We start from the raw sequence: 13,733 nt of genomic DNA on the forward strand, positions 1-13,733 counted from the left end.
TTCCCTACAGCTTGCTTTGCAAAAATGGTATATTGTCAGACAAAACGTATACAAAATTAGGACCAGACTTTATTTATCTCCTTGTCATTGATTTCTGCAGTTTCACTAGGAATGACTGCTTTTCTTAGAGATAAGATTACAAACATGTTTCTCTTAAAGTGATTAACATTGCTTCTCTTGTAGTTTTACGTAAGTAGGATGGAAAGAACAACAGTTCTGAAAGATCTGCAACCTGAAACAGAATATGTGGTTAATGTGTTTTCTGTGGTAGAAGATGAAAGCAGTGAACCTCTGATCGGCAGGGAAACAACTTGTAAGTTACAAATGGATCTTGAATAATATGTTAACAGCCAATTTGGCACCTGTTCAGCAGAACTTTTAGCACTATGGGTTTTCTTCTTAGCAGATGCAAAATATTTAATTTGAATTACTAAACCGTAGTGTGTTACTCTGGTTGTTCAGAGCTTGTTGTTCAGAAAACTTCCCCAAAGTGAAACTGCAATGTGGTAGAATATATTTGTCCCAGCTTCTTTCTAGGCCCAAAAACATGGTTGTACAAAACTAGAACAACAGACATGAATTACAAGACAGAGTTTATAAATTCCTGAAATCTAATCATAAACAAATGCTTACTCCTTCATTTTTATGCTAGGTAATTAATTCCTGCTATTACCAGACAGAATTATTTCTAATTAGCAAAAGCCAGTTCAAGACAATTATGCCACTTTTATGAGTTAGCTATATTTCTCCTATGAGCTGTCTACATAATTGATTTCAGGTATATTTATGCTGAATGCAACATAGAGTCACTCTTCTGTCTCTTTAATAACATTGAATTTTTGCTGTTCTTTTTATTTCTTTTGTATTAGGCTTGTCAAAAATCCTTAAAATACGTGTATAATTTTTGTCAAGTCTCTGTTATTTTTTGATATGGTTTTATGGAAACTTTTCCTTATTTAATAATTTGAGAAATACAGAAAACAAAGAGAAAGGACAAAAACTCTCTTTGTACAGACTCCCAGCCAGTCATATTGTTTCATACTAGAATTTTCATGTGAGTTAATGTTGCTTTTTAGAAGACTAAAGCGTTCCAGTGCAGACTTGTAAGAGTTTTAGCTGTGTATGTAGAAAATCTGTAGCCACATTCAAAATATGACGACCATTACCTCATTCATAAACTAAGAATTTAAATACCACTGTTTGCAGATCACCTCTCTACTACCCATAATATGCCCTAATATCCAGGTACAATATTCTCAGTGATATGACCTGTGATATTAAATATGAAGAAGCTGAAAGAAAGAAATTAATATATATTTTTTTATTTGACAGTGCCAATCTCTTCAGTTAGAAACTTAAATGTTTATGATATTGGATCAACTTACATGAGAGTGAGATGGGAACCTCTTAATGGAGCTACCGGTTATTTGTTAACATATGAACCTGTGAATGCCACAGTCCCAGCCACAGAGAAAGAAGTAAGAGAATTTGTCTTTGCTACCTGTACTCTACCAAAAATAAATTAAGAAAAACTGTTAGACTATCATAATAGTCAAAAGACTGGCATGTACTTCTTCAAGTGCAGTGAACTTACTGGGATATTATATACAATGACATCAGTCAGGAAATTGTAAATATACTGTGAATCTCACAAACAAAATTCCCTTGAAGTTAAATCATTGCTTGCTTTTCTGCCATTGCTTTCTTCAGTTTTTAAACACGGAGTGTTATTTTTCATGTGCAGATGCGTGTGGGACCATCAGTGAATGAGGTGCAGCTGGTAGATCTCATCCCCAACACCGAGTACACTTTAACAGCTTACGTATTATTTGGTGATATGAAGAGTGACCCACTCACCACACAGGAAGTGACATGTATGGGCATCTTGATTTTTGCTTTGTAATTGCTTCAGCAACATTTAATTTTATTTCATGCAACAGTTTTCATATAATCTGTTTCATTTAGAAGACCACCTTAACCATGTTTTATGTATTTTCTAACATTCATACACTTCCCAGAGATCTCAAAGGCAATTTCAATGAAAAGGGTCCAGCTACTAAAAGGGAAACAAAATAATTTTTAACTTGAATAATGAAGGAAATCGTGAGATCACAGTGTTTTTAAAAGGTCTCGATTTTGCTTGTATTAATTTAGAAACCCTGTTCCTGAATTCAGACATCCTCTTAAGTATAGAAAATACTGAAGAAATATGTCATATAAAAAAAAAAAATAGCTCTAAAAATGGCTTCCTTTTTTATACCTTTCCCTAAACAATTCCTATTGGCAGAGGCATGCTTCTGGTCTAGATGCATGAAAGATGGCTACTTTTATGTCCTTAAAAATTTTAAACAATTACCCATAGATGAAAAGTGGCTATTGTCACCAAAAGTCATGGTCTTAAGCCCTGATACTTCTGGAAGTATTGTAGTCATAATTTACAAATGTGAAACTAGCATAGTTTATAGCTATTTTGCTCATTGCTGGGAAAATAAACTCCTGAACTGTCTCATCTAATGCCCAGGACAACGAACTTCTCAGAAAGTGGTTGCTTCCCTTCACTGAAAAGAATTTAACTGAAAGACATGAAGAGAATTCACTTCCATCTGTGAGAGACCTATACCTCTGCTATGAATAGCATTCACTTACTACTACCATTATTTTTACAGTACCTTTGCCTGGACCCAGAGGTTTAACAATTCAGGATGTTACTCACAGCACCATGAATGTCCTTTGGGATCCTGCCCCAGGAAAAGTTCGAAAATACATTCTAAGATACAAAATAGCTGATGATGCTGATGTAAAGGAGGTAAAATATTTAAAGTACAAGGAAAGAGTTTTACTTTGAAAAGTTAGATTACTAAAATAATAGTAAAACTAGTATTATAACCCACCACTGAGAGTAAAGAACACCAGTCCATGGTGATTTCAGTCAGGAAAGGGTATTGATTTCTTGGAAAATGTTTGATAGATTTCTTCCTCCTCCTCCTCCTGAGAGGAAAAATCCTTAAACTGACTGGAGAATTTTAATATGCTTTGGTAAATAGTAGTTTCTACTCTCTGCTTAAGTATCATCTTCCCAAGGTCTAAGAACAGCTTACAATTAAGAGGACAGGATAGTGGAATAAAGGTATGTTAGCCCCTTTGCCTACTGAGAAAACATGTGTGACGATTGTTAGAGATGTCTTTTAGCTATGTGCAAGCTTTCCTTAATTGCACTACTAGGCATAAACCAGCTCTTGGAGAATTAAATTTGTTTTTTTAAAGGAAATAGAATTTTCTAAAGGTTCAGTCTGCATCCTTGTTTCCAAAGGAATAAAGCACTGAATGACCCACAAGTACTATGTGTATAATAATGTTTTGCAAGGGAATTAGTAGGGAACACTCAATATTCAGGTGTAAATTTAAGGGTAAATGGCAAAACTTAGTGCAGAATACTTCTTTGTTTTTCAGTGCAGGAATTTCTGCAGAGTAAGAAAATAGAGAAATTTACAATCCTTTAAGTCATTATTTTTATTCTTAGGTGGAACTTGACAGACTCAAAACAAGCGTTACTCTCTCTGACCTTTCCTCCCAAACACTGTACAATGTAAAAGTTGTTGCTGTGTATGACGAAGGGGAATCCCTACCAACAAATGCAGAATCTGTCACTCGTAAGTTTTCCTAATAATCTTTCTTGTGGTTGTTTTTGCCTTATGTTTGATTTAAGTGATGTGTGTGTTGCAATATGTTATAGAGTTTAGATGGAGCTCTAATTTAATCTGAGAAATACTTGCACTGTAGCATTATCTGCAATATGATAAACCACAGGAATCTTAGATGAGTTGTGTCTTACTGCAGTGAACACTGACATCGCAGTCTCCAGAGATGTGAAGAGCAACTGAAGCAAAACTATTTCTATTTAAAGACTGAAGGAGAAGTTTAGGTGTATAACGCAGTACTTGTGCTCGTCGCACGACCTCTGGTGTGCCCCAGGTCAGAGACAGTCCAGCTGCGTTCTTCTGTGTGTTGCAGAAGCGACTTTGGCATCAGGATGGGTGCTGCTGGCTGGGCTGGCTAGCTGGCTTCTTTGCAAAGGGAACATGAAGTTTCGCAACCTGAACAAGCTCAGAAGGGATGGAATGCAATGGGGCCCTCCCCTGAGGCTTGTCCTCAGTTTTATAGGAAATTTGAAAACCACAGTGAAAGGGGAAAACAACCAATGAGTTACAAGCCAGGGGTCAGATACAATTTACCAAGAACCACTGGGGGAAACCAAGAGGCAGGAATTATAACAGAGAACCAGCGAACAACCGAGTAACCGAGAATTTTTCCGAACGGGGGGAGGTGGCTTGTACCCGGGCACTGCCCAGGGGGTGCGGCTTAGGCTTCTGAGCCGCCCCTCAACTCGCCCTCTGAGTCTGCCTCGTCGGGAAACTCGATCCAGGGGATGGGCTGGGATTGATTGGCATCACGCTGCCCCAGCCCCGCAGTGGGCTGGGTCACTGCAACCGGAGTAGAATTGGTAAGAAAATATGAGGACAGAGGAAAGGTTTATCAAGTCTATGTAGGAATCTAGGAAAGTGAATAAGAAGCTGTGAATAAGAAGTTGAGCCATATAATAGAGGATTAGAGAGATATGATCCTGCCTCTGATCCAAGAGAGGTTTTGCATAATGGAATGCTAAAGCAGCCTTTATTTTTAGAGAATCATAAAGGCAGCTTTTAAGTAACCTCGACAAATAGAGGCAAGGAAATGGAGTTGCACAAGCTGTAAGAGCTGATCTCCATACAGGAGATGTGACAGACTGAAAGGAGAAAGCAGGTATCAAGGAAGTTCTCATCCTGATCAAGGCTTAGGATTTAAGAAGACAGTTAACCAGAAAAGGTACAATATAAAAGAGTAATATTACCTTTTCACTGCCCCTCCATCTGGTGTGAAAAAGAAGAAAAACCCATGAATAGTCTGTCTTATTTATTCTGCTGAATTTTTAATTTGGTAGTCTGATGTATTTAAAAATGTTTGTGAGATTTTCTGCTTGCTGTTGTGCTAGTCTTTGTTCTATACCTGTGGTTTTGTGTGAATATGTGTGTAAGGAAAGAAAAGGAAAGCTCTGCCAAAGAAATTATTTTAATTCTCTGGTTCTACCTATTTACGTATTTCTTCCCAGTGGCTATAATATTTTGCTTCCTTAACCTACAGTTAACCACTGTGAATTCTTTCTAAACAAGTGGTGACTTATTTGGCTTATACAAAGAATTTTAAGATTTGTGAGAAACTCATGCAGGAACTTGACCTGTGTCTATGGGAGTTCATATTCACTCCATAGAGCTCCAAAATGTAAAAGCCAGGGCTTCAGTTGTTTTGAGTAGGCATGTGAGTTGTGACCTCTGCTGAGGTCAGTAGAGCTATGTCTATTTTATCAGGCGATGACCTAATGATGTGACCTTATGAAGGATGATTTGCCTAGTGTAAGTGGACTGGGTTATACTATAGGGCTTGATTGTAGTCATTAGAAGCATGGTAACTGAGAGATGAACATTCTACATAATCTTCTAAATTATTTTTCTGAGTAATTCCTTTGTTTAACTGTATTTATTTTGTAGTTACATTTTGTGGAATATTTTTCCTTTTCTCATAATAGAGCCTGTGCCAGCACCAGTTAACCTCAGAATCACAGATATAACCACAAATAGTTTCAGAGGTACTTGGGATCATGGAGCTCCAGATGTCTCTCTATATAGAATAAAATGGGGACCCTATGGAAGAGAAAAACAGGAGGTAAGAATAGACAGCCACCGTATGCTTTTGAGGGCAGTCTCACAGAGGGTGTATTATTAAACTCAGAAATGTAATTGATAAATGGCCTACAACTTGCAAACCCTCTTGTTGTGCTCCATAGAAATCCAGTGAGAAGGTGTAGGACATATACTTACAGCCACTTGCAGTGATGTTACTGAGTGAAAAGTTACTCAGTTCTATCCCACTCTGTTTGCCTGTTTCATTTGTATGTTTTGGTTTTGTTTATTTATTTTTTTCCTTTTTCTTTAATTTCTTCACAAGACTATCTTAAATGGGGATGAGAATAGTTTGGTCTTTGAAAATTTGAATCCAGATACATTATATGATGTCTCAGTTACTGCCATCTATCCTGATGAATCAGAAAGTGATGAGCTCATTGGCAGTGAACGAACATGTAAGTAAATAAAGGGATTCTGCATGTTGTTGTTCATAGTTATTAAAACAGAAGGCATATACATACAAGAATTCTGAAAATTCTTTCTACTTTTTTCCTAGTACCCTTGGTACCTATCACTACACAAGGTAAGAATCTGAATTTCCAGGTACCATTTTATTGAAGGAAACTCATACCTCTCTTTTTCTAAACTGTGACGAATGTTGACATTAAAAAACTGAGATCATTTAATAAATATTATTGTGTATTTGGGAGAATACTAAACACTAGATTACCACATGTTTATTATTTTACAAACATTACAGTTTATGTTCCCCTGTACTTAATACATTCTACTCTTGATCAGGCATTCATGCAGCCCTAAAACTGTGAATGAAGTGTTTGTCTCTGCTCTTTGGCGAACTTCATGTTTATTCTTTTCTTTATTATGCTTCTCAGCCCCAAAGAGTGGCCCACGAAACCTTCAGGTGTACAATGCAACTTCCCACAGTTTGACTGTGAAATGGGATCCTGCCAGTGGTCGAGTGCAGAGATACAGGATCATTTACCAGCCTATCAGTGGGGATGGCCCTGAACAGTTGGTAACTAATTTTGAAGTGCTAAAGTTATTCAACCTTAAATGAACCTTCTGCAAAGTAATCCATTAGAATAATTTCTTTTCAAAGCACAACACTCTAGATATTAATCACCTTTTGCATGAAGATTTGTATTTATAGTGAATAAGTATATACTCCCACCTTTTTTTTCTCCCCTTTCAAATCCAAGTTAGAATACTCTTAATTGAGCAGCAATAACTTTGGATGCATCCTGTTTTCTCAAAAATCACGTAATCATAGACTCATTTAGGTTGGAAAAGATCTTTGAGATCATAAACTCCAACTGTTTATCTATAGAGAAAATTAAAATAAAGTGCATTGAGAAATAAGTCAATCAGCATGCAAGGCTAAAAGTCACAGATATAAGTGTCACAACAATATGAACTACCATGACTACTTTCATAGTCCAGAGTTTTCCATTGTTTTCATAGTGTGGTTCACGTGCTATCAGAGGACTTTGCCATGAAACATGCTGTGAACAGCTGAGACTGTCTTTTGCCACTCTAGGGTCAGAATAACCACCCAGAGGTAGCAGTTTCAAAAAAAAAAATCCATGTAAAAAATGTGCTAATGAAGTATTTAAGGTATTTTAGACTCTTAATATGATGAGAACCTGTAATGCTATGGAGAGACAGTACTCTGTGATCAGCCAGCTTCCCTGTGTTGTCAGCAAGAACTGTTTTGACTACTGGCAGCCTACACAACACAGCCTGGGAATGGTAATTCGGTCATGCTGTTTATCAGAAGTGTGTGCTACTTAAAAATGCCCTATTCTGTAGTGGGAGGCTGTTGCGGTTACTGTCAAATGAGTCACAGAAACAGTCTCAGATGAGAGCCACATTCATTTAGCTTGCTCCTGTAATTGGAGATCACACATGTTCAGAAGTATATCTAGGAATATTTACTTTAGAATCAGTTGGATATTTACACACACATTTTAACTCTCTTCTGAACAACATGCATTTGGGTTGAGGTAACTGAAATGTGTATAAGTAGTTGAACAAAATTTTAGTGAGAAATCGCTAGAGGAATAAGGAGCAGCAATAAGTTCAATTAATATCTAATTAAATGCTGGTAGTGGAGTAAAAAGAGAATTATGATCATTCTCTTGAAATCTGTGCAAAGAATATAGTTAAGAGACTTAATTGCTTACGGCTGGATAGACTCAGGAAGTAACAGTTGGAGAAAATACCTCTAAGGAGAGCACACAGAACTCTCATACTCTGTTCATGGCATTTAATGTCTGTCTTCTAATGACTTGCTGTCATATGATCATAATTCCTTGTCTTCTTTTGTTACTCTGATATTTTATTAAACTGTAGATGCTGGGTAGGCAGTAGAACAGTCCCCACCAAGGTACTTAAAATAGAATTTCTGGAGGGCTTTTATGTCTGACGTTTAATGGTCTCAGCACCAAGAAGAATCACAGGTGATTTGAAGATAGGTCTGCAAAAACTGCACACAGAACTGCAGAGAACATGATGATTTAGGGTTAGGCTTTGAAAGGCAACCAGATATGAAAATGTAGAGGTAGCCATGATGGGATGATAAAAGCATTTGTGCTTTGAAAGGAGCTTTGTCCACTTGAGTACAAAAAAACCCTTTGATTGTAAGTTAAAATAGTCTGCTTGTAAAATAAAATAATCTACTGCTATGAAATGTGAAGATGTGTAAATGCTTGCTTGTTATCAGTTCTTCATCAACAGTTGATTTTAACTGTTATGCTGAACACACTAGCTGAATAGGCTTTGAAAATGTGCAGATAGTCTTAAAAGTACAAAGAATGATGGGGTATATGCAGTTACAATATAATTTGTGCTGGTACAGAACTGGCAGTTGATGTATAATTGTGGTTGTATGCAAGGTCGGAGATTTTAAAGAATAGTGGCTTTGTGTCTAAACTTGCTAAAACCAGTATGTACTAAATATTACTACTGTTCAATGTCTGCTGTCAGTGTCAGTCACAAGAGCATTGCAGCATTTGATACATCAGAGTGTTTTCTACTCTGCATCAAATGCTTGCGTTCTTTACTATACCAGTAAGCATAAAAGAGACAGTATAAAAGGGATTTTAATATTTTCCTTTTGTTTTGCTGCAGACTACCGTTGGAGGACGACAGAACAGTGTGGTGATTCAGAAGCTGCAGCCTGACACACCATATACTATTACTGTTTCATCAATGTATGCAGACGGTGAGGGGGGACGAATGACAGGACGAGGCAGAACCAGTAAGTAATTTCTTCATGTCTTCTTATTAGGTACAAAACAATATTGATGTATTGCTTTTCAGAAGAGCTGAGAAAAATTTCTTAAGGTGAAATACATCTCATCTGTATTTGTCATTTGTCCTTTGGTGGCTTTCAAGTTTCTAAAGTAAGAACACCTGTCAGTCTACTGGCTGTAGAGAAATCCTGGACCACTTTGACCACCAGCCTTTGACTGGATTTTTACAGTTTTTACAGCTGAGAGAAACTCTAATGTTACTATGGAACTTCTTCCTCATTTTAATTTGCTTCATTGTTTTATGCCATAATGCAGTAAATGCCTTAAAGCATCTGAAGACATGTTACTCTCATATATGTGTACTTTTAAGCACCTTCAGTTGAGAGGCTGACCTTTAGAGTGTGCACTTTAGGACTCTACCATTTTATGTTGATGGATTCTTTTGATCCTGCTATAGAAATCACAGAGTGATTTGCTATCAGACACACTCCAGGTGTAAAAGTCATTTCAATACATTTAATTAATTAATTATCTAACCATAAATTTATTAATTCAGTTGCATTTACTTTAATTATGAGCTTGCAATGGAAAGTCAGACTAAGCAATGTGTTTGGTAAGGATTGAAGAAAAAAATCCTAATGTTCTCATTGCATAATTCCAAAACGGTATCCATGAATAAATTTTTCTAACTAGCATTGCTTATGCTGTTGGATGGGGCCGGATGTTCTGATTAATGAAGACAGATAAGGTTTAACATGAGCTACTAAACCTATTTTTAACATTTCCTAAGGATACATTACAGAGGTATGGTCTGACAGCAAAAATGAGAGAATAGCGTTCCACATTTCTGACAGGTCATTGATCTGTTTCAGAACCCCTCACCACTGTGAAGAACTTGCTAGTTTATGATCCAACCACCAGTACTTTGAATGTTCGATGGGATCATGCAGAAGGAAGTCCTCGCCAGTACAAAGTGTTTTATGGTCCTACAGCTGGAGGTGCAGAAGAAATGGTAAATTCTTCATGTGGATCTCACTAACCGTCTCAGATAAATTACAGCTCATGGTGCTAGTGAGAGAAATGCTGCTGAGAGAAGTAGATCTTGTTTGCCTATGCACTGGCTTTTTTTCTGTTCATAGCCACCCTGAAGAAAATGCACAGCACTGCCATGAAAGTTCCTCCTATATGTATTACAGATGTTTGATTTCATATAGTAGACCATCAGTGATTAGTTCTTAGCATGGGATTTAATACCACACACAATTTTTTATTTCTTTATTCCTAGGGCACTATGTGTGAGTGTAAAACTGACTTCAGGGTGTACAAAAGGTTATAAAGTTAGCAGACCTAATTTCTACCCATTTTTACTGCTAAGAAATTATGTGACTGTAATGTCATGTGACTGTAGTGTGAAATGTGACCGTTTCACAAATGGTATTTGTGAAAGCAGAAAAATGCACATTCTAATGTCCTCAAATTATTTAATTACCAAAGAGCTAAAAGAATCCTGAAAATATGAAATCCTTGCTGCAGACTAGGGAATATTGTTTCCCAGTTGTGATTCTTTTTCTATATGACTGCAATTTAATGTGCCCATGAAATGAGTCGTACATGAATGCCATTGTTTCAATAGCAACTAAAGTACTACTGACGCCAAATATTCTTAAATGCTGTGGAGTTTTATTTCCTAACATGAGCTCTTCATTACATGTTTGTTTTTTTGTTTTGTTTTTTTGATTTAGTGATATTTTAATGCCTCCGAGCTGCTAAATAGTGGTCATTAAAGAGATCACTGCAGATTCTGCTACTTTCATTAGTACAGCAGGATCTGGACCCAAAAGTGGAAAGAGCTATAAGGGATTATGTAGGAAAGCATAGAAATAATTTGTATTGAGTCTGAGACAGAACATTCTTGAAAGGCAATTCCAGAAGATACCATGAACCATGTTATTTTAAGCTTCACCTTTTGTAAAGTTTTTATCACATCCAGTCTGGAAATGAGATATGGTAGGGGAGTAAGTGAGAAATAAAACAGCTTAATTTTTTTTTTTTTTTGGCGTGTTTTTGTAAGTTTCTTGACTCTTCCTTTCTTTTTAAATTTGTAGACCACAGTACCAGGAAATACAAACTATGTCATCCTGAGGACTCTTGAACCCAACACACCTTACACTGTAACTGTGGTTCCAGTTTTCCCAGAGGGGGATGGTGGACGTACCTCTGACACTGGACGCACTTGTAAGTAAAATAGTCCTTTCCAAGAAAATACTAGGATTTTTTTATTAATGGCCTCAGATCATTAGAAATTGATTTTACATCAGAAGTGGAAGTTTATTTTCCCTAAAGCTAAAACATAAGTGCCAAAAACTCTGTTTACCTGCTTGGTTATTGTTGCAGCTCCGTAATTTATTCTGTTTCCTTTGCTTTCCTTCCTTTCCTTTTTTGTTTTCCTTTCCTTTCTTGTGGAGACTTTCAGTCCACTTATTTCAGGGAAGTTCAGCTGCAAAGTTGTGCAGCACATTTACTGTTTACTTCACAGAATAGTAAAATTTTAATTGTAGTGCTAGTAGCACTACCGGTGAACAAACAGCAAATATTAGTGTTGATCCATGCTAATGTCCACACCATGTACTTAAAATTTTCCAGGAAGTTTGAGCTGCTAACGTCAACTTGACATTATACATTACACATTAAAATGTGTAGTTTGTGACTATTTTTCACACATGTCTGATCAACAGTAGGATAACAAAGTGTTATGATCATACTTTCAATTTGCAGTACAAGCACATACTTTGCTGCCTGGTACGGAAGTTTGGAATGACTAAACATGGAGATTCTTAGCTTTGTAAATTTTGGGCTAACAAAAGTAATGTGTTATCTTGGGCTGAGGTGCTTTTCAACTTCTTTTGAGCACTGTTGTAAATTCAAGTAGAAATATAACTTACACAAGCAACTTTGTAAAACTTAATTTAAATTATCCTTGATCTAGTGGAGAGAGGAACACCAAGAAACATTCACGTTTACAATCCCACACCAAACAGCATGAATGTCCGATGGGAACCTGCTCCAGGTCCAGTACAGCAATATAGAATTAATTATGCTCCACTGACTGGCCCAAGGCCATCAGAATCTGTAAGTAATTTAGCTTTTATACTATGAGTCAAATGTGTGCAGAAAATATTGCTTCCTTCAATGAGTGTAAAAAATAATAGTAAACTCAGGCCAACTGTCTGCTCAGGAGAGTCTCTACTGAAAGCCCAGTGTTTATAGGAGTCTAATCCATTGTTAAAAAGGCTTAATTTGGTGAAATGAAAGAAATAAGAAATAAGACTTCCATTTAAAACTCTGTATTGAGGATATCATACCGCAGGTAAAGATGAAGAAAATTAAGCCTTTTTTTTTTTTTTTTTTTAAGAGAGTAGGAGACAACAAATATTTATTAGGAATTATGTAATTATGAAACCAGATGCCAGGTTTATGTGATTTTACCACTAAACCACCTGCTTACCCCAAATCATTACTGTTTAGTGGGGGTTGGTGAGCAGTGAAGTCTGGATATGGGTAAAAAAGTGCCCTACGGGTATGAAGTAAGAGTTCTTGGGTTTGTGTAGAAATAAGTGCAGTTTTAAACTTCGACCATGAATGTACTTATGCAAAATGTACACCCATATTGTACACGTAGATGTACATGTTTTTATGTAAGGAATTCTAAGGACTTTTTATGTCCTTTATATGTCAGTAAACTGTGACTGAATTTACTTTTTTAGTTTTTGTTAATAAATGTTTCTCCTTTTTTTTCTGAACTATTTTAATGTAAAATGTAAAAAAATAACAATTCTATTTGCAGACTGAGAGCTCCTTGGTTGGTTTTTTTTTTCGCCTGTTAGTGAATTTTCATCAATATTGCTTGTTTATTTTAAACTTGTGTGTTTTTCTTGGACAGTGTGCAGCATGGTCATGTTCCAAATTTTTCTATATTTTATTCAAATTGTTTTCTAAAAAGAAATGGTATAAGCTGAAACGTTATTTATATAGATGCTTTTTGTTCCTGTTTTAGATTGTGGTACCAGCCAACACTCGTGATGTGATTCTGGAGCGCTTGACTCCTGACACTGCTTACTCAATAAATGTTATAGCTCTGTATGCAGATGGAGAGGGAAATCCAAGCCAAGCACAGGGAAGAACATGTAAGAGGCAATCAGTACTTGTGTTGTGAAATATATGTCAAAATTGGTGTGAGAAGAACTTAAAAAATTGGTTACGATTACAAGTAATGTGAGCCATTTAGTGCAACCCTGAATTAATGCGTCTGTGTTATGGCTGCAGCAATTGCAGGCCTCTGTGGCAGGAAACTTTTGCTATGCTGTCTGTCAGTTGTGGTGCTTGAATAATTAGCAACGTAATTTTCAATCGGGAAATAAGCTTAATTTGAATGTGTTAGACTTTAAAGGCTGTTCTCAAAATCAAATTACAGGCAAATAACGATTTATCTTTTGTAAAGAAAAAATAGCATATTAAAATGGGTAAGATTAGTTGTCAACAGAAAAAAAAGTGTTCATGTTCTGTCTAACATGGTAATTGTATGTGTTGGCCTCCTCAGATGTTTGGTTTTTTGCTGCAGACACCTAAACACCAAAATATCCTTGTTATAACTTCTCTCATAGGATCTGGTTGGCTGATGCTTAGCTTCTTTAAAATTCATACTAGAAATAACATGTACAGAACCTGTTGACAGCAATAATTT

At 36.4% G+C, this 13,733-nt stretch overlaps 1 protein-coding gene across 4 annotated transcripts in view; it reads left to right on the plus strand.

The window, feature by feature from the left end:
* COL12A1 (collagen type XII alpha 1 chain) overlaps nucleotides 1–13,733 on the plus strand; it is a 100,927-nt gene that overhangs the window by 45,664 nt on the left and 41,530 nt on the right. For all 4 annotated transcript variants that reach the window (XM_017731072.1, XM_017731073.1, XM_008631243.2 and 1 more), the window contains 14 exons: nucleotides 184–313; nucleotides 1,333–1,478; nucleotides 1,745–1,874; nucleotides 2,667–2,806; nucleotides 3,521–3,650; nucleotides 5,621–5,757; nucleotides 6,040–6,172; nucleotides 6,274–6,300; nucleotides 6,611–6,753; nucleotides 8,868–8,997; nucleotides 9,865–10,004; nucleotides 11,098–11,227; nucleotides 11,979–12,121; nucleotides 13,047–13,176. In XM_017731072.1, coding sequence (XP_017586561.1) covers nucleotides 184–313; nucleotides 1,333–1,478; nucleotides 1,745–1,874; nucleotides 2,667–2,806; nucleotides 3,521–3,650; nucleotides 5,621–5,757; nucleotides 6,040–6,172; nucleotides 6,274–6,300; nucleotides 6,611–6,753; nucleotides 8,868–8,997; nucleotides 9,865–10,004; nucleotides 11,098–11,227; nucleotides 11,979–12,121; nucleotides 13,047–13,176 — 1,789 coding nt within the window. The remainder of the gene's footprint in view (nucleotides 1–183; nucleotides 314–1,332; nucleotides 1,479–1,744; nucleotides 1,875–2,666; nucleotides 2,807–3,520; nucleotides 3,651–5,620; nucleotides 5,758–6,039; nucleotides 6,173–6,273; nucleotides 6,301–6,610; nucleotides 6,754–8,867; nucleotides 8,998–9,864; nucleotides 10,005–11,097; nucleotides 11,228–11,978; nucleotides 12,122–13,046; nucleotides 13,177–13,733) is intronic.

Source organism: Corvus brachyrhynchos, unplaced genomic scaffold, assembly GCF_000691975.1.
Source record: "Corvus brachyrhynchos isolate BGI_N302 unplaced genomic scaffold, ASM69197v1 scaffold234, whole genome shotgun sequence".
Taxonomy (NCBI): domain Eukaryota; kingdom Metazoa; phylum Chordata; class Aves; order Passeriformes; family Corvidae; genus Corvus; species Corvus brachyrhynchos.